A 22,790-nucleotide genomic window follows, 5' to 3' on the forward strand; every position below is an offset into this window, starting at 1 on the left:
CATAGCGGCACGCATGTCTTAAGATATCAACAACAACAAAAAACATAAAATCCAGTTTATTTTGTCAATAAATGCAGTTAAATGACAATAACAACCACAACAACGTCAACGTCAACGAAACACCGAATAATAACAACCAGAAAAATAACCTCCTCGACTGCACTAAAATTGCATTCAAACCAAAAAATTTATGAACCATATTCGAAAAAACGCAGAAAACCCCAACAACAACGACAACAACAATCACGAAATCAAATAACCATAAAACTGCAACACATTTTTTATATTGACCCACATTTTGTTGCCGTATTGGAAGCCGTTTTTATTCACTTGTGCTTTAATAAATTTTTGTCAACGTATTTTTTTTTCTTCTAAAAACAAAAAGTAATAATAAAAAAATAAAATAAAAATTTTGGTAGCTGGGTTTGTGTTTCGTCGTTCGTTTCAATTGTCAACCAATCCAACCATCCGTCCATTGCCTATTGACAGACCTCCGAATGAAAAGAAATATCACCACGTCGTTGCAACAGATAACAGACGGTGCCACGGAAGTCACGCAATGAATTGTCCTGCAATTGCTGATCGAAAACCTGTATCGAAAGAGAGACGGAGAGAGAGATGGCGTTACATATTCAAAACATCGGAAATCATTACATCGAGAGATTATGTAATACTTACACCATCATAGACTATGGTCGGCACAAATTGTGGCTTATACAAATATGTAACACGCTCCGCTTCCAGCTGCAGCGTTGTACCCAAACCGTTATGCATGCATGCATCAATGTCACTGGATAGCCCCAGAGATTCAGCACACTTGAAAGGAAAGTTGAAATAAAGGTATTTTTAGTACGTTTGTATGTATGTAATCCAAGGTAATCTATATGAGCGAATTATCATCTGATTATGGTACTTGAAGTGTCATTTACCTACCTCATGAGGTAGATAAAGGGTCAGTTACTCGCTGAATGATATTGTAAATATCGACGCTATTATATCGTCGTATGTGTAACACTTAAGCAATTTGGGTCATTCTTAATTTTGAAAGGAAAAACAATTCTGGTTTTCAAGTTTACAATTTGAATAAAATTTGAGGTTAGATTATTAAAAAAAGTTTCTTTTTCGCGGACAGAAGTCAAATCTTTTCAAAGAGCACCGAGCAAGTATGCATAGTATTTTTTAATGATCAGAAGGGGTAGTTCCTCAGCCTTATGGCTAAAGGGGGTGTATATTGTTTGATACGTTCGAAAATATGCCTCATCGAAATATTAGTTTTGGACCTTGGTGCTTCTATGGGCCCTTTCTGAGAGAAAGGGTGCTTCTATAAACCCTTTCGGAAGGAGAGGGTGCTTCTATAGACCCTCTCCGGAAGAAAGGGTGTTTCTATAGATCCTTTCTGAAAAAGGGTGTTTCTATAGACCCTTTCTGAAAGAATGGGTGCTCTACAGACACTTTCTGAAAGAAAGGGTGCTTTTACGAGTATAGACCCTTTCTGAAAGAAATAGTGTTCTATAGAACCTTTTTGATGGAAAGGGTGCTTCTATAGACCCTTCCTGAAACAAGGGTGCTTCTATAGACCCTTCCTGAAACAAGGGTGCTTCTATAGACCCTTCCTGAAACAAGGGTGCTTCTATAGACCCTTCCTGAAACAAGGGTGCTTCTATAGCCCCTTTCTGAAAGAGTGCTTCTATAGACCCTCACCGGAAGAAAGGGTGATTCCATAGATCCTTTCTGAAAAAGGGTTCGTTTATAGACCCTTTCTGAAAGAAATGGTGCTTCTATAGACCTTTTCTGAAAGAAAGGGTGCTTTTATAGACCCTTTCTGTAAGAAATGGTGCTTCTATAGACCTTTTCTGAAAGAAAGGGTGCTTCTATAGACCTTTTCTGAAAGAAGGGGTGCTTCTATAGCCCCTTTCTGAAAGAAAGGTTACTTCTATAGATCCTTTCTGAAAAAAAGAATGCTTCTATAGCCCCTTTCTGAAAGAAAGGGTACTTCTATAGATCCTTTCTGAAAAAAAGAATGCTTCTATAGACCCATTCTGGGAGAAAGGGTGCTTCTATAGACCCTTTCTGAAAGAAAAAGTGCTTCCATTGACCCTCTCCGGATGAAAGGGTAATTCTATAGATCCTTTCTGAAAGAAATGGTGCTTCTATAGACCCTTTCTGAAAGAAATGGTGCTTCTATAGACCCTCCCCGGAAGAAATGGTTATTCTATAGATCATTTCTGAAAAAAGGTGCTTCTATAGACCTTTTCTGAAAGAAGGGGTGATTCTATAGCCCCTTTCTGAAAGATAGGGTGCTTCTATAGACCCTCTCCGTAAGAAAGGGTGATTCTATAGATCCTTTCTGGAAAAAGGGTGCTTCTATAGACCTTTTCTGAAAGAAGGGGTGCTTCTATAGACCCTTTCTGAAAGCAAGGGTGCTTTTATAGACCCTTTCTGAAAGAAATGGTGCTTCTATAGATCCTTTCTGAAAAAAGGACGCTTCTATAGACTCTTTCTGAAAGAAGAGCACTTCTATATAACTATCTGTAAAAAGGGTGCTTCTATAGACCCTTCCCGAAAGAAAGGGTGTTTCTATAGGCTCTCTCCGGAAGACAGGGTAATTCTATAGACCCTTCCCGAAAGAAAGGATGCTTCTATAGACTCTCTCCAGAAGAAAGGGTGATTATATAGATCCTTTCTGAAAGAAATGGTGCTTCTATTGACCCTCTCCGGAAGAAAGGGTGATTCTATAGATCCTTTCTGAAAAAAGGGTGCTTCTATAGACCCTTTCTGAAAAAAGGGAGCTTCTATAGACCCTTTCTGAAAGAAAGGGTGATTGTAAAGATCCTTTCTGAAAAAAGGGTACTTCTATAGACACTTTCTGAAAAAAGGGTGCTTATATAGACCCTTTCTGAATGAAAGGGTGATTGTAAAGATCCTTTTTGAAGGAAAGGGTGCTTCTATAGTCCTTCCTGAAACAAGGGGTGCTTCTATAGTCCTTCCTGAAACAAGGGGTGCTTCTATAGCCCCTTTCTGAAAGAGTGCTTCTATAGACCCTCTCCGGAAGAAAGGGTGATTCTATAGATCCTTTCTGAAAGAAAGGGTGTTTCTATAGACCCTTTCTGAAAGAAGGGGTGCTTCTGTATACCCTTCCTGAAACAAAGGGTGCTTCTATAGACCCTTTCTGAAAGAAAGGATGATTTTATAGATACTTTCTGAAAAACGGTTTCTTCTATAGACCTTTTCTGAAAGAAGGGGTGCTTCTATAGCCCCTTTCTGAAAGAGTGCTTCTATAGACCCTCTCCGGAAGAAAGGGTGATTCTATAGATCCTTTCTGAAAAAAGGGTGCTTCTATAGACCCTTTCTGAAAGAAAGGGTGCTTCTGTAGACCCTTCGTGAAAGAAAGTGTGCTTCTATAGACACTTCCTGAAGGAAAGGGTGCTTCTATAGACCATTTCTATAAGTATGTTTAGACGAAATCCGTTTAAGACAATTTAGATTCAATTCAAAACTGCCCGTCCGTTTGTCTGGTTGTACGATAACTTTCGAACAGATCAACCGATTTGGTCCAAACTTTGCAACTAGTAATATTAGTTCGAAGATGGGCCATATATACACATTTCTTCGGTCCACTCATATATACGTACATATGTTCCCATAACATCCCCGGAGGGATATGTTGGACCTCTGCCATATCAATGAGTGCTCGCTCGCCAATTCATATAGATTCAATGATATGGGTCCTACTATTTTTCGCCGAGTCCGAACTGCGTGTCGTACGACACCACTTGTAGGTAATGGTTTCTTGTCTGAATTACTCTGGAAATGTAAGCCAACAGTAGGCTGAGGCGATTTGCCGAACCGCCGAACATTTTGCTGATCTGATCGGAAATTGAACCACAGACCTCCTGAGTGCAAGGCAGACGTGCTTACCAACTGCATCACAGTAGCTCCCAAAAGTTCGAAATGTTTCCCTAAACTGGTGCACGCGATTACCCTCGAACGGATCAACCAATTCGGTTCAAACTCTTCAAATCATAATATTTCTTAAAGGCCTACATCAGGTTCAAATATAGACGATTTCGATTCCCTTCATTCGGGTACCTACCACACCAAATTTCTAAATATTTTACAATTGTCCTGTTTAAGGACATGTCTCAGTTCAGTTCATCTACTCTGAATTCGCAATCCCACACCGGATCATCCCGGAACCACAAAACACCTGGGTTCCGGACATCGTTTTCTGTGTTGGTAGCAGAATATCGGATGTGCTCGGTTTGTCACTACACTTCAACTTTGGTTAGATGCAATATATGTAATCCAATTTATATATATAACATTAGCCCGCTTTTGGAAGGTCACAACCGACTGGTCTTAGGGGACTTCAATGGTAATCATGAGTTGTATCAGTCGGTCCTCGGCAATGACCAGAGGAGCAGATTAACAGCTCTACGTTTTGCATATCAATGAGGACGACTCTACCAGAATTAGCGGAAAGTGTCACAGCTCGCCAGATATAACCATCGTGTCACCTGCTCTGACAGATGACGTCACATGGCAACCTGTCATTTCTCATGGGTCAGACCATCTCTCTATAATCATCTACATCAGCAGAATGCCCGACTTCATCACCCCTGAACGACGCACTTTCATCAATCATGAGAATACTAATTGACCTACGAGGGCAGTTCGGAAACTTCTTAGCCTAGCACAAAAAGCGCGATATAAACAGAAAAAAGTTAAGTGTTTTGGAAACTTCCATCTATGTTATGAACACATGTTAAATTTTGTTTCGATCTGGCAACTCCTTCATATAGAAACAGGTGTTCAAAAAAGACGCATCCGCAATTGTTTTACAATGGAAAAATTAGAAATGCGTACTGTCATTAAATATTTACATAAAAAAGGTTTATCGGAACAAGAAATTCATAATGATATGGTGACTGTGTTAGGTGAAAGTGCTCCTTCATATGCAACAGTAAAAAATTGGGTTGCTGAATTTAAACGTGGTCGTACCAGCATTGAAGATGAACCACGTAGTGGACGTAAGAAGCAGCAACAACAACAGAAATTGTAGCCAAAGTGCATGATATGGTATTAAATGATCGACGAATAAAAGTTCGTGAAATTGCTAATATCATGGGGATCTCAAATGATCGAGTCCATTTAATTTTGCATGAAAAACTACAGATGAAAAAGCTTTCTGCAAGATGGGTGCCGCATTTGTTAACAGTCGATCAAAAACGCATAAGAATGAACATTTCTCAGGCTTGTTTGGATCGTTTTAAGCGAAATAAAATGGATTTTAAGCGTCATTTCATAACTGTTGATGAGACATGGATCCACCAATATACTCCAGAGACAAAAGAACAATCCAAACAATGGACTGAAGCTGGAGGAAGTGCCCCAAAGAAGGCAAAAACAATTCAATCGGCTGGTAAGGTTATGGCAACGGTTTTTTGGGACTTCAAAGGTATTGTATTGATTGACTATCTGCAAAAGGGTAAAACAATAAATTCAGAGTACTATTGCAACCTTTTGGATCAATTAAATGTACAGATTCGAGAAAAACGTCCTGGCTTACAACACAAAAAAATAATTTTTCATCAAGACAACGCACCAGCGCTCAAGAGTGTTTTAACAATGGCTAAAATCAACGAATTATAGTACGAGTTGCTTGACCACCCACCTTATTCTCCTGATTTAGCTCCCAGTGACTTTTACTTGTTCCCAAGTCTAAAAAAATTCCTTGCTGGCAAGCGTTTTACCTCAAATGATGATGCAATTACAGTTGTAAACCACTATTTTGAAGACCTTGAGGAAAACTATTTTAATCAAGGGATAGAATTGCTAGAAAAGCGTTGGACTAAGTGTATTGAAGTTTCAGGAGATTATATTGAAAACTAAAGATATTTTTGAAAAACTAACTATTCTCTTTCATTGATAGGCTAAGAAGTTTCCGAACCGCCCTCGTAGTTTCAGATAGTTCATCAATCGCCGGTTCAGAGAACTGTCCTAACCCTTCTAATGTTCGAGTAGCAGAAAGGATATTCCGGGGCATCATAACAGCTGCAGTCGTTCGCTATATAAATGCGGGTCGAAACCCAACCGGAGTGAGACCGAATTTCCTAATAGAGGCGGCAGGACTAGCAAATCAGCGTGATGAACTTCGTCGAGCCAACCCTAGTGACCGCAGAGATAAAGGCCTGGGTACATAAGCAACCTTGTCGCCTGGCTTTTTAGAGGTAGTTTACACTATCTATCAATGTCATATGACACGAAATAAAAACATTCCATATCTACCCACGCAGGCAATGTGGAGACGTAATTTTATTACAATTTTGGTGGTGTGGACGCACAAAGTAAATGGCGTAAGGAAAATCCCCCAATATTGCATATATTAGCGACTATATAATGATGGAAAATTTCATTTCATATGACATTTACAAATAGTGTAAACTACCCCTTACCTTGCTTCATTTCTGACATAATAAACATAAAAGAATAAAGAAGAAAAGGGCAACCTAGTTTGAAATTGGCTCGGCCTTCTTTATTATCTTATTATTATGTCAAAAATGAAGCAAGGCAAGAAAGCCAGGCGACGAGGCTTCTTATGTACCCAGACCTTAAAGGCCTGCGTACATAAGCTGCTCTGCCTGATTACCTTGCTTTCCTGCTTCATTTTTGACATAATAAAAATAAAAGAATAAAGAAGGCCGAGGAAATTTCGAACTGGGTTGCCCTTTTCTTTTTTATTCTTTTATCAGAAGTAAGCAAGGTAAGCAGGCAAGGCAGCTTATGTACGCAGGCCTTTAGGTCTCGTCACATAAGAGGATTTCTGGCTCAATTCTGGATTTCTGGCTTAAGTTTCAGCACACATTCAGCCGCGTAGAGAAGCGGCAACTCTCCGCGGCTGAATGTGTGCTGAAACACGGTTTTCGTATGGTTTGACTTTTGACTTAGAGCCGAAAGCTCTCGATATATAAGCGGCTGGGTTATCGGTCAGACCATCTCGCCATTATCGTCTCCATCACAGAACGCCCGACTTTAAAACCTCTGGACGCCGCATTTTCACCAATAATGGGGAAATTAACTGGCCTAGTTTCAAAGAGTTCACCAATCACCGTTTCAAAGAACTGCATACATCTTCTAATGTTCGGCTAGCAGAGATTTTTCCGGGACATCATCACATCTCCAGACGTTTGATATATACCTGCTGGTCGAATAACCGGAAGTGAGACCCAATTTACCAGCAGAGAAGGCGGGACTATCAAATGAGTGTGATTAGCTTCGTTGTGCCCCTCTAGTGGCCCCAGAATTAGGGAGCAAACACTGAAAGAGTTGCAACATTGGAGCCGGAATAACTGAATTGTGGTACAAATATGCACAAACTCTAACCAGAATCTGTAATCACTTTCACGCACAAACACTAAGTTTTTCGGGGAAGAAGGGAACATGCACAACTTATGGCCCGACACGCGCTCTCCTCTAGTCACGTTTGACGACGTCACGCAGACTATTCCGAAGAGGTGCGCAAGTTATTTTAACCGACAATTTGTTGAACACCCCGAAAGTGACAAGACGAAGATTAGAGTACTGTCGCATTAGATATCTTTTCGCCGAGTAAAAACCCCACCACAATTTACAATGTATTACGGTATCTCTTTATGACAATGCTAACAGCTGGATGAGCTTGGAGTTGAAAATATCACGAAAGTTCTCAACCTGTCTCTAGACACCCATATCGTACCCGAAGTATGGAAAGTGGGTAGGGTGATCCCGTTACGTTTTCTCATGCCATCAGTGGATCATATGTATTAGGAGACGAAGATTCTTTCAGTACGGCAACACAATGACATGTTTTCGTTGCAGTACTGTTCGGGTGTTACTGTGAGAGTTATCCTAATCGCCTAGGTGGATAGCACTGCCCCACTCTGGCACATCAGGAGGCATATTCATGATCTAGAGAGAGTGAGAGATCTCCAACGATATTTGAATAAAAGATAGGCAGATTTGAAAAGCGGAAATCAATATTAACTGAGATAAGGTTCAGGAAATGTTCCAATATTTAGGGCAACTCCTTCAGACACCCAGCAAAATGTTCGATGCCAAAGATGACATTCAATCATGGGTGCAAGTGATCTAGCATGTCATCTTTTTAGCATCTTCATCGATGAATTTTATATGAGCGTGGACCCCAAAAGATGACGTTCTTTTCTGGATCCTAAGCATGTCATTTTAACCAATGCGCTGACATGTCATTTCCACCAATGCTTTGGCATGTCATTTCCACCAATGATTTGACATGTCATTTTCACCAATGCTTTGACACGTCATTTTCACCCATGCTTTGACATGTCATTTTAACCAATGCTTTGGCATGTCATTTTCACCAACCCCTTGGCATGAAATTTTCATGTCTTGTTTGGAAAATGGAAATGCTGTATTGAAATATGGTTTTCATGAAAAACAAAACTCTTTATTAATTCAAACGAATTCATGAAATAGCTACAATTAATTTATCAGTTTAGTTTTTCAACAGTTTACATCCAAAATTGCAATGTAATCACCACCGCTGCAACGCAAAAGATTACGTCCTCCGTTCTCCGCAACAGATATTCTTTCATCTTACAAAAGGTTTTTTCAATTATCTTCCCATCACCAGTTCAGATTTCAACATGGACTCCAAATGCACTCCTTTAAGTATTTTTATTTCGTAAATTACTTTTATTTTATAATTTTGTTATTTTATAACAACATTTTGGTAATTTATACTCTTTTGTTTAGTGACGGAAATATGTAGGGATCTACAACCCGGCTTGCTTTAGGGATCTCTAAGAACAAAATGTAACGAACGGGGAGGAGAGACTTTTTATGGAAAATACCATTTATGCTTAATTAATTTATTTTTAATTGTTTCTTTCCAAAAGTAGTTTCTTCTTTATTTTCAGATTCTTGTTCCTTTTCGTTTCGGACTTTTTTTTCAAATTCCAAGAAGCGAGATTTGATTGATTTCATTCAGATTGAAAACAGACAAGGGAACTTTTAAAATAGCAATGTGTGCAGTCCGATTCTATTTTTAGCTCGATGGTTGGGACTTCATATAATACCAATTGTTTAGAAGTTTTAGTTGTTTGATATGCAGGAAATGTAAGACAACATCACGACGACAGTTCTAACAACTTTGGTCTGTTCCAGAAACTGCAAGAATTTACTTATTTTTACTACGATAACAATTTTTCCTTTATTTTATCGGAAAAAATAGTAAAAATTAGTAGATTTTTGCAGTACTGGAACATACCAAAATGAAAATAAACAGGTGTGTAAATAAAAACACAAACATCATCTCTATTGGATCGATGGAATGGGTACAAATGCTGATGAAAAGATCGGATCTTTCGCGACTTCCTGTGCATTGGTTCAAATCCTAATGAAAAGATCGGATCTTTCACGACTTCCTTTGAACCAATGCAAAAGATGACATGAAATCACGTCATCGCAAAGAACCCCTTCCGTCAAATTTTGCTGGGCACCTCTCGTTGTTCGTTGGTAGTACGAACTACATCTTGCCTAATGCATTTAAAATTGAAATGTAGCTTTATACAAAAAAGTTTTCGCCAGCAAAATGTTAAAATATTGTGGCTCCCTGGGCAACTCGAATGGGTGCCTGCCCAATAATTACTAGACAGCGCAATTTTATGCAACCCCTATTTTTGGTCCGATTCATGTCAAATTTTGGGACTGGGCATATTTTTGGCTTCTGATCAAATTGCAATCGAAACATATGACATATGCAAAATGCATAATTTTTTGCATATGCAAAATTTATGCATTTTATATATTTTCTTATGCCTAAGGGTATTCTTTATACGGAGAAAACCTTCTGAGGGTCTTCTCTATACGGAGAGGATCTTTTACCGAAAATCGGGAGGTATCGTTCTTTGGGGACTATATGAAGGCCTGTTCCTAAACCGAACAATTTTAGGTGAAAGTTTTTACCCCCAAGGAAGACTTAATAACAAATTTCAGCCATTTTGGAGGGATATTGATGCAAATCCTTCAAAATACCGGAAATCGGGAGGTACCGTTCTATGTGGGCTATATGAAGACGTGGACCTATACCGAGAAATGTCAAGTGGAAAGTTTTATACCCCAAAGGAAGACAAAATACCAAATTTCAGTCATTTCGGTGGGATTATGAGGCCACAACCTTCAAAATACCAAAAATAGGGAGGTCTGCTATACCGAAAAATTTCAGGTGGATAGTTTTATATCACCAACGAAGGCTTAATACAAAATTTTAGCCATCTCAGTGTGATGTTGAGGCCACAACCTTCAAAATATCGGAAATCGGCAGGTACCGTTCTATGGGGCATATATGAAGACGTGGACCTATACGGACAAATTTCAGGTGTAAAGTTTCATACCCCCAACGAAGACTTAATACAAAATTTCAGCCATTTCGGTGGTATATTCAGGCCACAAATCCTTGCATATCGTTTTGCATATGCTCATTTTATGCATATATTTAAAAATATGTCAAAATATGCACGATATGCAAATTATGCAGAATATGCAAAAATTTCTCGGCCTAATTCGTTTTATTTTGTGATAAAACTAGTTTCTGTCTAATCAGATTTTCTCTACGATCATTCTAACCATACATGCATTTACATATGATTCCACAGTCTAATAATTACTTATAGTAAACTGCCGCGAAACCTTTTGGAGTCTTCGTGAACAAGAAAAGCAAATAATACAATCTGACCTCATTATCGACCCGTTTAAAATTTTGCTAAGGCTGCGCAACCAATTGTGGCATCACAATGGCGCCCAATCATGACTTCTCCACGATGGGATGTTCGAATGCAAAATCTTCTCAGTGCAAGGAATGCCTTGGCTGCTCATAAACCGCCAACAGATCGGGCATCACCCAACGAGCAAAGCAAACGATATGTCATCTTTGTCTATAAGCATTACACTTTCTAAAAAGTGGTTGGGATGGCTAAACTCTGTACACGACGAGCAAGTAAGCCATCGCTGCTTTAGACACTCATCTAGAGAAGTTTTACATAGCTAAAAAATCTCGGGAAATATGGCCTACATTACACTGAGGTGACATTAGCCACTGTCGAAATCGAATTATCACTGGGAATCGAACCCTGCGTACATTGCACCACGGTCTTAACCAAGACAATGAGCCAAACCTGCAATTCGATCAGTTTTCGACATTCTAGTAAATAGTCAGGAAAGTAATTCTGAGTGTCAGGCTCACATGCCAATGATTGCATCACATAGGAACCCAAGCATTTCTTCCACTTTGGAGATTCAACAGCCCCTGAAAAATGTTATGTTATCTCGTAATTCAAACCAACAAGCATCGTTAACGGCTTCGCCCAAACAGGTTTCCTTCAATTTTAAAAAGTTTTACAACCTTTGAATTTGAAACACACAAACTTCTGACAGAATAACAGCCAGGAATTTAAAAGCACCGGACATCTCTATCACAAATCCGTCGCTTCTTCCTTTCCCAACAATATCCAAATAACAAGGGTACTCGCCGATATACCAATATTTGAAACAATGTTGCATCAAAGGATCCGATCCAGTTTTTAGCAAAACTGTTATTAACCTCCCTTTTATTAACATACACACATCGAAACATACCTCTCTAATATCCGTAATAACCCGCTTTCTCATTTGACAAACGACAAAGTTGACCTGGGTTTCCTGATCCGTTGTCTGTTGCAGAACACACAGCTGTTCACGATTACCTTCGCATTCTTTGGGTCCATGTTGGCAGAAGAATTGAACAAGGCCAGCATTATTTATAGACTAAAAAGAGTGAAGAGAGAGAGGAAGAGCAATAAAACTCAATTGATTGAAGATATGCACCACAAAATTAACTTACCTTTGATTTACCAAATGGCACCAGCGTTATATCAATATAATCCTTTAGGCCATCATAATTTGGTCCCAGCTGAGCTTCAATAAAACGTATACTATCCGGACACAAGGACTCATAGAGCACCATAACTTTTAACTGAAATTGAAGAAAAAGAAAAAAAAAATAAGTTTAATAAGGCAGGAATTTGTCATTATCTTAGCTTTTAAAATGAAGTCATGGAATAGTGGTGCAGCACATGATGGCACGCGTTCGAGTGCAGCGCTATCTAATAAATAGAATCGAATTCATAGTGAGTTACTATCAAACCCTCTCACAAAATTTAAAGCAGTGGAAAATAAATTATGATGTGTTTTCTGGTACCAGGGGACTCTAACGAACTATATTAGCTGTGGCAGTCCTTCGCAGATAATGACCACAAGGATACGCTTTACACAGTTACAAAATCTGCTCAGTTGCCAAATCTTGTGCGTTATTCCGTTAGGTCGCCCATTCTTGTGGGTAAAACAATAGGTCTGTTCGATAACCCAAAATTTTGTACAAACTTTTACAAAGTGCTGTTCGATAACAAACTTGTTCTGTAAACGAGAAATTAGAAGTAGTTATCGAACAGACCTAATATACAATATTGATCACCATCAGCAGTCGCCCGACTGCATCACCTGTAAATGCCGCACTTTCTTTAACCTACTTAGCGCATGAAAACTTAAAATTTTATATAAATAAATGGTATTTTTGAGGCTTTTTAAGCATTTTTTTAATAAACAATTTTTTCTCAAAAACGTAAAGTGTTTCTGTAATGGGGCCTTCTTTTAAAAATGCCGAAAACTTGGAAGGGTAATATCTGTGTATCCTTACATGACAATCTCTTGGTTTCTGATGAAGAAAATACTCTTACTATATTCCTAACTATATACTCTTACTCATGACAGAACTACCAGGTAGTGGTATCACACCAGCTGATCGAATATGAAAAGTCAAATCCCTTTATAAAAAAATATTTTTGTTGTAATTTCCCCAACAACATAAAGAAAGTTTTGGCATAACATATTCAAAATTTTACAATGCCACTACCTAGGTAATTGTGCCATGCTCTTACTATATTCCTGACGTTTATCGCATATTGAATTGCTAGCGATTTTTCTGAATTGCTAGCGTTTTAGGCCAATTGCGTGGAAATGCATGGACCGAATAAAGCTTTATAAGCGTGAATGACAGATAACAGACAATACAATAACAAAATGCAAAAAAACACAAAAATATGCGACAATACCCTAGTTTTACGTCAATTTTTGCGACCCTTTTTTGTGGTGTTTAAACGACCAGTGGCTTTAAGTGGGTTAATCAAGAAAATTTCAATTGCCGCAATTTCAAACATTTTATAATTCTAACGACTGGGCAACCCTACTATTTCGTCATTTTACGCTGATAGCTGTAAGTTACTTTCCTTCAAAAGCGTAGCCAGGGTAGCGTGATGGACACAGATTTTGTCTTCCAGTTCGTTAATGTATAATCCGATAGCCATGATGGCTCAGTTATCTGCATAAATCACCAGTTTTAAGGCGTCTTGAGATACAAGAAAATGAAATACATACATATGTATGCATGGTAGAACAAATACAAGGTAAAGTTAATACTACAACAAATACAACTCGAACAACAACCACAAAGGAATTTGTTTTTGTTTGTAACGTTACTGCCAGTTGTATTTGTAAACAAAACAAGGAAATGTCTATAAATTATTGGAATTTAAAATACTAATAATTTTTCACATTTGGTTGAATATTTTGGAAAACATTAATGAAAATTCGTTACATTTTCAATTTTTATGTTTCCACATCATTCCACTAAATGCATAAATTCGCGCAGAAAGTAGAATTCTTGCAGAAAAGTTTGGGGTCGCTGGAAATTCATAGAAAAAGGAGAAGCTGTTTCAATGTTTTGTTTTAGAAATCAAAGAAGCACATGTTTATTAGGGCTTTAGTTTTTTAAATTTTAACAAAATACCTCACATATTAACAAACTTTGTATCGCCTCTACAAGCGGTGATTTACTGCGCGGCTTATCGTTCGAACTTGGAGGAGGTTACATATCATTGATATGATGAAGTCTTTCTGGGAAATCGTTTTTTCCAAATGATACATTTTTTTTTCTCAAAAAATATATGTCCCTAATGTACATCGAAATAGAAATAAATGTATAAAATGTCATATGAAATTTGACACTAACGTTACAACCCAGTTCAGTCAGCTGTGTATTGCTGCTACCTTTTCTTATTCTACCATGATATGTATGTATGTACATATGTAAATGTTAAATAGGAAAGTGGGATTACACTTCCTTGCGGTATACCCAGTTTAACTTTTCAAATTTTACACGTCACGGTAACAGGAGCGGATTTGTCAGGTTTTGTTAGCGGAATTATTCTCGGCATTTTCCAAATCTCGAGAATCGCTGACCTATGTCAGGATTGCTGATAAAACGTTAGGATTAGGCCGATATTTTTCAACATAAATAGGAAAATGCCATCAAGTTCTGTTCTTTCGATGGTTAGCTCTTCCGATGACAGTCTTTTTGTCGCTTATTGTAAAAAGGACAATGGCTTCTCAATTTTATTGTCGGGCTCTCCTGATGTCTGCCACATATATAGCCCTGTTCCGCTATTGGATGTGCAATAAATTGCGGTAACAACTTTAGCGCATATTTTTTGGCATCAATGATGTCAGTACCTTCACAGTTGTCCAGATGCTTCTCTCTGTGATGCTGGGTTGCCAAGGTTATTGATTTCGTCGGACTGAGTTGGGATTATTGGATCATCTGGAGATGAATGGCGGATTTCGTGTCGTTGTGCTGTTGTACAGTAGCTGTTGCAAAAGTAACTAGTCATTTTGCTTATTGGAATGATGGTGGTTATTAAGATCCTTTCTCCCTGACTCTTATCCTCCCACTCCGTTGGCAAACCAAGGTGATCTTGCTAACTACATATAAAGCAGTCCTTGTACGAATCATTTTTAAGCGACTCGCATTGGAAGGCGTTGCAAACCAAATGAAATAATGACTTACGAACCGCTACCGGTTGTGTCCAGATGCCGTGGACAATTGGCATCAGGAGGCAGGGATGATGTCAGTGCAGCTACATAACGTGTTGCTCACTAGACAGCTCGACAACTTCAGGCATCTGAGAGAGGATCCATTCCCTGGACACATCTGGAAGGACATCCGGCTTTGCAGCCCCAACATTCAGCGGTTGCCAGCCCGGCATCAAATCTCACGGTGCGCCTTAACTAAATTTAAATGAAAAGTGCTTACACCTGGGAAGTTTTTGCGGTTTCTGAAACTACAATGTTCATAGATAAGAAAAATAAAAAAAACAAAAAAATCGCTAGAGGTATTTTCAAATATATCGCGGTCAAAGTTCACATTTTAAGGGCTTTTTTGGTTTCCACGATTTGCTTGGAAACCGCAATCCCTATTGAAATGGGTTTAAAAAAAGAGTTGTAGCAGTAAAAATTCTCTACAAGATTGTGCTTTATGATGTTTTCGTAGGTATTACCATTTTTGAGATATGGAAGTTCAAATTTTGACAATTTACTGACTGTATCGTCTCCTTATAAAACAAGGTCATGACTGCAATTTCCCAACTTAAAATTATATATCTCAAAAATGGTACAATCTAGGAAAAAATTACGAAAACCAATCTTATAGAGAATTTTCACACCTATAAGCTTTTCTGTAGTCCCATTTCGATAAGACTTACCGTGAATCGTGAAAACCTAACAAAAAAAACCTAAAAATGTGACCTGAACTTCTATATCTTAAAAATGGTAAAACCTAGGAACAAATCATAACGGTCAATCCTCTGGAGAATTTTCACAGCTACAAAATTTTCTTTAGCACCATTTCGATAGGACTAGCGGTTCCAAGCAAAATCGCGAAAACCTAAAATAAACCTAAAAATGTAAACCTTGACGGTGATTTGTTTAAAAATCCCTCCAGCGATTTTTTATTGTTTTTGGATTTTTCTCATCTATGAACACTGCTGTTTCAATATCCGCGAAAACTTCCCAAGTATAAGCGGTTTTCATTCAAAGTTAGTTACTGTTTTATAGGGGGCCATACAGTCAGTACATTGTCCCAATTTGAACTTCTATATCTCAAAAATCGTAAAAACTACGAAAATACCATTGAGGTCAATCTTCTAGAGAATTTTCACCGCCACAACATTGTCTTTAATACCATTTCAATACGGCTTGCGGTTTCCAAGCAAAATCGTGAAAACCTAAAAATGTGAAATTTGACCACGATTTATTTGAAAATCCTTCCGGCGATTTTTTTATTTTTTTGATTTTTCTCATCTATGAACATTGTAGTTTCAGAAACCGCAAAAACTTCCCATGTGTAAGCACCTTTCATTTAAATATAGTCAAGGCGCACCGTGGTCTATGCTTCCTCGTAGGTTTCTATGCTGCTACAACAACAACAACATATGTACACTGCACCTGTTCAACTGTCCTGCCAAACCTAATCAAACTAACTCCAGTAGATCTGTAGTTACATCCCATCAAAGCAGCCACATTCCTAAAACTCGAGATAGAGCCACATTAAGCAGAAAATGAACTTATATGCTGTTTATATTAGAGCTTTTTGCAGGGTTAACCTTCTTTATGAGGATTTGTTTGAAATATAAGCAATGGAATTGGCATTTAAAACCCAATCGGTTTGTTAAATCCGTTTATATATAAACGGGGTATTACAGACATAAAATAAAACACTATTACAACAACAACTACGAAACAGAAGTCGAGCAAATGGAAACTGTCAGAAGTCTATTTAAATGGTGAACTTATAGGAAGAGGTGGGACTATCCTAAGTGTTGTTACGTCTGTCACTTTCGAACCTTAGAAACTTCAGACCCGATTTCTCCTCGTCTATTAAGACTCCCTGCTGCTCGTCTATAAAGACTCCTGTTCCTCTAAAATGCTCAATTCGGCTCGTATATAAAGACTCCCTCCTGCTCTTCTATTAAGACCCCCTGTAGACCTTCTATAAAAACATTATTCTGCTCGTCTATAGAGAGCCCCTTCCACCTATCTATAAAGACCCTTTTCCACCCGTCCATAAAGACTCCATTCAGCTTGTCTATAAAGACTCCTTTCAGTTCGTCTATAAAGACTCCGTTCAGCTCGTCTATAAAGACTCCGTTCAGCTCGTCTATAAAGACTCCGTTCAGCTCGTCTATAAAGACTCCCTTCAGCTCGCCTATAAATACTCCCATCAGCTCGTCTATAAAGACTCCTTCATCTCGTCTATAAAGACTTCCTTCAGCTCGTCTATAAAGACTCCTTTTAGCTCGTCTATAAAGACTCCCTTCAGCTCGTCTATAAAGACTCCCTTCCGCTCGTCTATAAATACTCCCTTCAGCTCTTCTATAAAGACTCCCATCAGATCGTCTATAAAGACTCCTTCATCTCGTCTATAAAGACTTCCTTCAGCTCGTCTATAAAGACTCCTTTCAGCTCGTCTATAAAGACTCCCTTCAGCTCGTCTATAAAGACTCCTTTCAGGTCGTCTATACAGACTCCCTTCAGCTCGTCTATAAACATTCCCTTCAGCTCGTCTATAAATACTCCCTTCAGCTTGTCTATAAAGACTCCCATCAGCTCGTCTATAAAGACTCCTTCATCTCGTCTATAAAGACTCCTTTCAGCTCGTCTATACAGACTCCCTTCAGCTCGTCTATAAACATTCCCTTCAGCTCGTCTATAAATACTCCCTTCAGCTTGTCTATAAAGACTCCCATCAGCTCGTCTATAAAGACTCCTTCATCTCGTCTATAAAGACTTCCTTCAGCTCGTCTATAAAGACTCCTTTCAGCTCGTCTATAAAGACTCCCTTCAGCTCGTCTATAAAGACTCCTTTCAGGTCGTCTATAAAGACTCCTTGCAGCTCGTCTATAAAGACTCCCTTCAGCTCGTCTATAAAGACTACCTTCAGCTCGTCTATAAAGACTCCCTTCCGCTCGTCTATAAATACTCCCTTCAGCTCTTCTATAAAGACTCCCTTCAGCTCGTCTATAAAGACTCCCTTCAGCTCGTCTATAAAGACTCCCTTCAGCTCGTCTATAAAGACTCCCTTCAGCTCGTCTATAAAGACTCCTTTCAGGTCGTCTATAAAGACTCCTTGCAGCTCGTCTATATAGATTCCCTGTTGCTTGTCTATGAAGACTAATTTTTGCCCGTCTATAAAATGTCCTTCCTGTTGTTTGTCTATAACGACTCCATGTTGCTCGTCTATACAGACTCCTTGTTATTCGTCTATAAAGACTCCATGTTGCTCGTCTATAAAGACACCACGTTGTTCGTCTTGAGAACTCCATGTTGCTCGTCTGTACAGACTCCTTTCAGCTCATCTATAAAGACTCCATTCAGCTCATCTATAAAGACTCCCATAAAGACTCCATTCAGCTCATCTATAAAGACTCCTGCTCTTCTATTAAGACCCCCTGCAGATCTTCTATAAAAACATTATTCTGCTCGTCTATAGAGAGCCCCTTTTACCTGACGATAAAGACCCTTTCCACCCGTCTATAAAGACTCCCTTCAGCTCGTCTAAAAAGACTCCGTTCAGCTCGTCTAAAATGACTCCGTTCAGCTCGTCTAAAAAGACTCCGTTCAGCTCGTCTATAAAGACTACCTTCAGCTCGTCTATAAAGACTCCATTCAGCTCGTCTATAAAGACTCCCTGCAGGTGGTCTATAAAGACTCCTTTCAGCTAGTCTATACAGACTCCCTGTTGTGTGTCTATAAAGATTCCATGTTGCTCATCTATACAGACTCCTTTCAGCTCGTCTATATAGACTCCTTTCAGGTCGTCTATAAAGACTCCTTTCACCTCGTCTATAAACACTCCTTTCAGCTCCCTGTTGTTCGTCTATAAAAACTCCATTTTGCTCGTCTATAAAGACTCCTTTGAGCTCGTCTATAAAGACTCCCTCCTGCTCTTCTATAAAGACACCATGTTGTTGAAGACTCCATGTTGCTCGTCTATAAAGACTCCTTTCAGCTCGTCTATATAGACTCCTTTCAGCTCGTCTATAAAGACTCCTGTCAGCTCGTCTATAAAGACTGCTTTCAGCTCGTCTATACAGACTTCCTGTTGCTCGTCTATAAAGACTCCCTTCAGCTCGTCTATAAAGACTCCTTTCAGCTCGTCTATAAAGACTCCCTTCAGCTCGTCTATAAAGACTCCCTTCAGCTCGTCTATAAAGACTCCCTTCAGCTCGTCTATAAAGACTCCCTCCTGCTCGTCTATAAAGACACCATGTTCTTCGTCTTTGAAGACTCCATGTTGCTCGTCTATAAAGACTCCTTTCAGCTCGTCTATAAAGACTCTTGTCAGCTCGTCTATAAAGACTTCTTTCAGCTCGTCTATAAAGACTCCTGTCAGCTCGTCTATAAAGACTCCTGTCAGCTCGTCTATAAAGACTCCCTTCAGCTCTTCTATAAAGACTCCCTTCAGCTCGTCTATAAAGACCCCCTTCAGCTCGTCTATAAAGACTCCCTTCAGCTCGTCTATAAAGACTCCCTTCAGCTCGTCTATAAAGACTCCCTTCAGCTCGTCTATAAAGACTCCCTTCAGCTCGTCTATAAAGACTCCCTTCAGCTCGTCTATAAAGACTCCCTTCAGCTCGTCTATAAAGACTCCCTCCTGCTCGTCTATAAAGACACCATGTTCTTCGTCTTTGAAGACTCCATGTTGCTCGTCTATAAAGACTCCTTTCAGCTCGTCTATATAGACTCCTTTCAGCTCGTCTATAAAGACTCCTGTCAGCTCGTCTATAAAGACTGCTTTCAGCTCGTCTATACAGACTTCCTGTTGCTCGTCTATAAAGACTCCCTTCAGCTCGTCTATAAAGACTCCTTTCAGCTCGTCTATAAAGACTCCCTTCAGCTCGTCTATAAAGACTCCCTTCAGCTCGTCTATAAAGACTCCCTTCAGCTCGTCTATAAAGACTCCCTTCAGCTCGTCTATAAAGACTCCCTTCAGCTCGTCTATAAAGACTCCCTCCTGCTCGTCTATAAAGACACCATGTTCTTCGTCTTTGAAGACTCCATGTTGCTCGTCTATAAAGACTCCTTTCAGCTCGTCTATAAAGACTATTGTCAGCTCGTCTATAAAGACTTCTTTCAGCTCGTCTATAAAGACTCCTGTCAGCTCGTCTATAAAGACTCCTGTCAGCTCGTCTATAAAGACTCCCTTCAGCTCTTCTATAAAGACTCCCTTCAGCTCGTCTATAAAGACTCCCTTCAGCTCGTCTATAAAGACTCCCTCCTGCTCGTCTATAAAGACACCATGTTCTTCGTCTTTGAAGACTCCATGTTGCTCGTCTATAAAGACTCCTTTCAGCTCGTCTATAAAGACTATTGTCAGCTCGTCTATAAAGACTTCTTTCAGCTCGTCTATAAAGACTCCTGTCAGCTCGTCTATAAAGACTCCTGTCAGCTCGTCTATAAAGACTCCCTTCAGCTCTTCTATAAAGACCCCCTTCAGCTCGTCTATAAAGACTCCCTTTAGCTCGTCTATAAAGACTCCCTTCAGCTCGTCTATAAAGTCTCCCTTCAGCTTGTCTATAAAGACTCCCTTTAGCTCGTCTATAAAGACTCCCTTTAGCTCGTCTATAAAGACTCCCTTCAGCTCGTCTATAAAGTCTCCCTTCAGCTTGTCTATAAAGACTCCCTTTAGCTCGTCTATAAAGACTCCCTTTAGCTCGTCTATAAAGACTCCCTTTAGCTCGTCTATAAAGATTCCCTTCAGCTCGTCTATAAAGACTCCATTCAGCTTGTCTATAAAGACTCCATTCAGCTCGTCTATAAAGACTCCCTTCAGCTCGTCTATAAAGACTCCCTTTAGCTCGTCTATAAAGACTCCCTTCAGCTCGTCTATAAAGACTAACTTCAGCTCGTCAATAAAGACTCCCTCCTGTTCGTCTATAAAGACACCATAATTTTCGTCTTTGAAGACTCCTTTCAGCTCGTCTATAAAGACTCCCTTCAGCTCGTCTAAAAAGACTCACTTCAGATGGTCTATGAAGACTCCTTGCAGCTCGTCTATAAAGACTCCTGAATAGAGCTCGTCTATAAAAGACTCCCTTCAGCTCGTCTATAAAGACTCCCTCCTGCTCGTCTATAAAGACACCATGATGTTCGTCTTTGAAGACTCCCTGTTGTTTGTCTATAAAGACTCCATGTTGTTCATCTGTACAGACTCCTTTCAGATCGTCTATAAAGACTCCCTTCAGCTCATCTAAAAAGACTCTCTTCAGATGGCCTATAAAGACTCCCTTCAGCTCGTCTAAAAAGACTCCCTTTAGCTCGTCTAAAAAGAATCCCTTCAGCTCATCTATAAAGACTTCCTTCTGCTCGTTTCTAAAGACTCCCTCCTGCTCGTCTATAAAGACACCATGTTCTTCGTCTTTGAAGACTCCATGTTGCTCGTCTATAAAGACTCCTTTCAACTCATCTATAAAGACTCCTTTCAGCTCGTCTATAAAGACTCCTTTCAGCTTGTCTATAAAGACTCATTTTTGCTCGTTTATAAAGACTCCATATTGTTCATATATAAAAGTCCCTCCTGCTCGTCTGTGCAGTGTCCGGCCTGTTCATCTATAAAGTCTCCCTTTTGCTCTTCTATTAAGACTCTATAAACACTTCCCTCGGCTCATCTATAAAGACCTGCGGCTCTTCTATAAAGACTTGCCTATAAAACTCATTTATTTTCCTATCCCCTTTTACGATACGCCTCTGTCCTGGCTTAATACCTTTTCTTTGTTTTGATTTGTTTATTTACCACCATCAAACACGTGATTAACATCATCTCCCTCTTCTTCTTTTCTTCTCCCACAGCTTGTCTATTAATCACTTTGAACATAAATTTAAAACAAAACAAAACATGCATATTAATCACTAATTTAAAATTCTTGTTCGTTTTTTGTTTTTAATTCCGACTTGATGATCGTAAATTGTTTTTGTGTCGATCTTCATCACTATCTTATTTGAGTATTACCTTTTCTTTGACAACATTTTGTTGTTGGGTTAATGCACTGCCGGTATACAACGAAACCGCCACAACCAGAATGGTCAATATCAAAGACAACGACGACGATGACACTCCTTGTAAAGCCATTCTTCTCGTGACTATTTTGAAAACACGATTTGATCTTGTAATTTGAAGCCTAAAATTGTTGTTGTGTGGGTGGGGGGAAATTAAAATCAGGGCTTTTATTGTTGTCACTTTTTTTAATTAGACCCGATGATTTTTATTGGCGCGATCGTTCGTTACTGTTTTCCGCATTCAACTGATTTGGTTTCTGAAAACGTACGCCGTTTAGACTCCACTCTGCTACGGTCAACTCACTTAAGCCAAGCTTTTCGTCGAAAAAAACAAAAAACTATTCTCTGCCGCAGTGCTTGGTTGAAGCCGAGGTATTGACAACGTTGCTGTCAGCTCACTTTTAACACCCCGAAAAAAAAGGTTGTTAAATTGTTGTTGTGATGGAATGTTTTTTTTTCACGTTTATCACACACAGTGGAACGGGGGTTTGGTTTGTATGCACTGTCGCCAATGTCTGGTCTGGCTTGGTTTGTTTTGAAAACTCTTTGTTGGAGATCTGTGAGACCTGTTTAGTGGCCAAAAAAATTAATTTCTCTGTCATTGTTTGGCTCCATCTCTCTCGGTGTGTTTTGGCAGCATGCTGCTGCATGCATACAAATTAGTTTGGAAGGGGGCTATAGCCAAAACTACTTATGTCTGCTCTCAGTTAAGTGGGCAAAAATTTGTTGATTTTTGGAAATAATTGAAAATTGGTTTAACAGAAAAATGAAGGTCATGTTTCGTTTTGGGT

The 22,790-nt window shown here is 39.2% G+C and overlaps 1 protein-coding gene across 1 annotated transcript; it reads right to left on the bottom strand.

Annotated features, from left to right (window-relative positions):
• Positions 1-319: 319 nt before the first annotated feature.
• LOC141399476 (GILT-like protein 1) lies at positions 320-22,544 on the bottom strand. Its single transcript, XM_073978331.1, has 5 exons — positions 21,953-22,544; positions 11,897-12,028; positions 11,653-11,820; positions 679-816; positions 320-590 (listed from the first exon to the last, which is right to left on the bottom strand). The coding sequence occupies exons 1-5, from the start codon at positions 22,070-22,072 to the stop codon at positions 480-482; spliced, it is 669 nt and encodes a 222-aa protein (XP_073834432.1). The 5' UTR covers positions 22,073-22,544; the 3' UTR covers positions 320-479.
• Positions 22,545-22,790: the final 246 nt, after the last annotated feature.

This window comes from Musca autumnalis, unplaced genomic scaffold (genome assembly GCF_047663935.1).
Source record: "Musca autumnalis isolate F117 unplaced genomic scaffold, ASM4766393v1 scaffold_1, whole genome shotgun sequence".
NCBI classification, from domain to species: domain Eukaryota; kingdom Metazoa; phylum Arthropoda; class Insecta; order Diptera; family Muscidae; genus Musca; species Musca autumnalis.

Excerpts from the sequence above, each read along its gene's own strand:
- LOC141399476 (XM_073978331.1), bottom strand. The coding sequence starts at position 22,072 with ATGGCTTTACAAGGAGTGTCATCGTCGTCGTTGTCTTTGATATTGACC. Across the intron at positions 817-11,652 it reads TTATTACGGATATTAGAGAG|TGTGCTGAATCTCTGGGGCT; the intron begins GTATGTTTCGAT and ends TTTCCTTTCAAG. Across the intron at positions 591-678 it reads CGACCATAGTCTATGATGGT|GTTTTCGATCAGCAATTGCA; the intron begins GTAAGTATTACA and ends CTTTCGATACAG.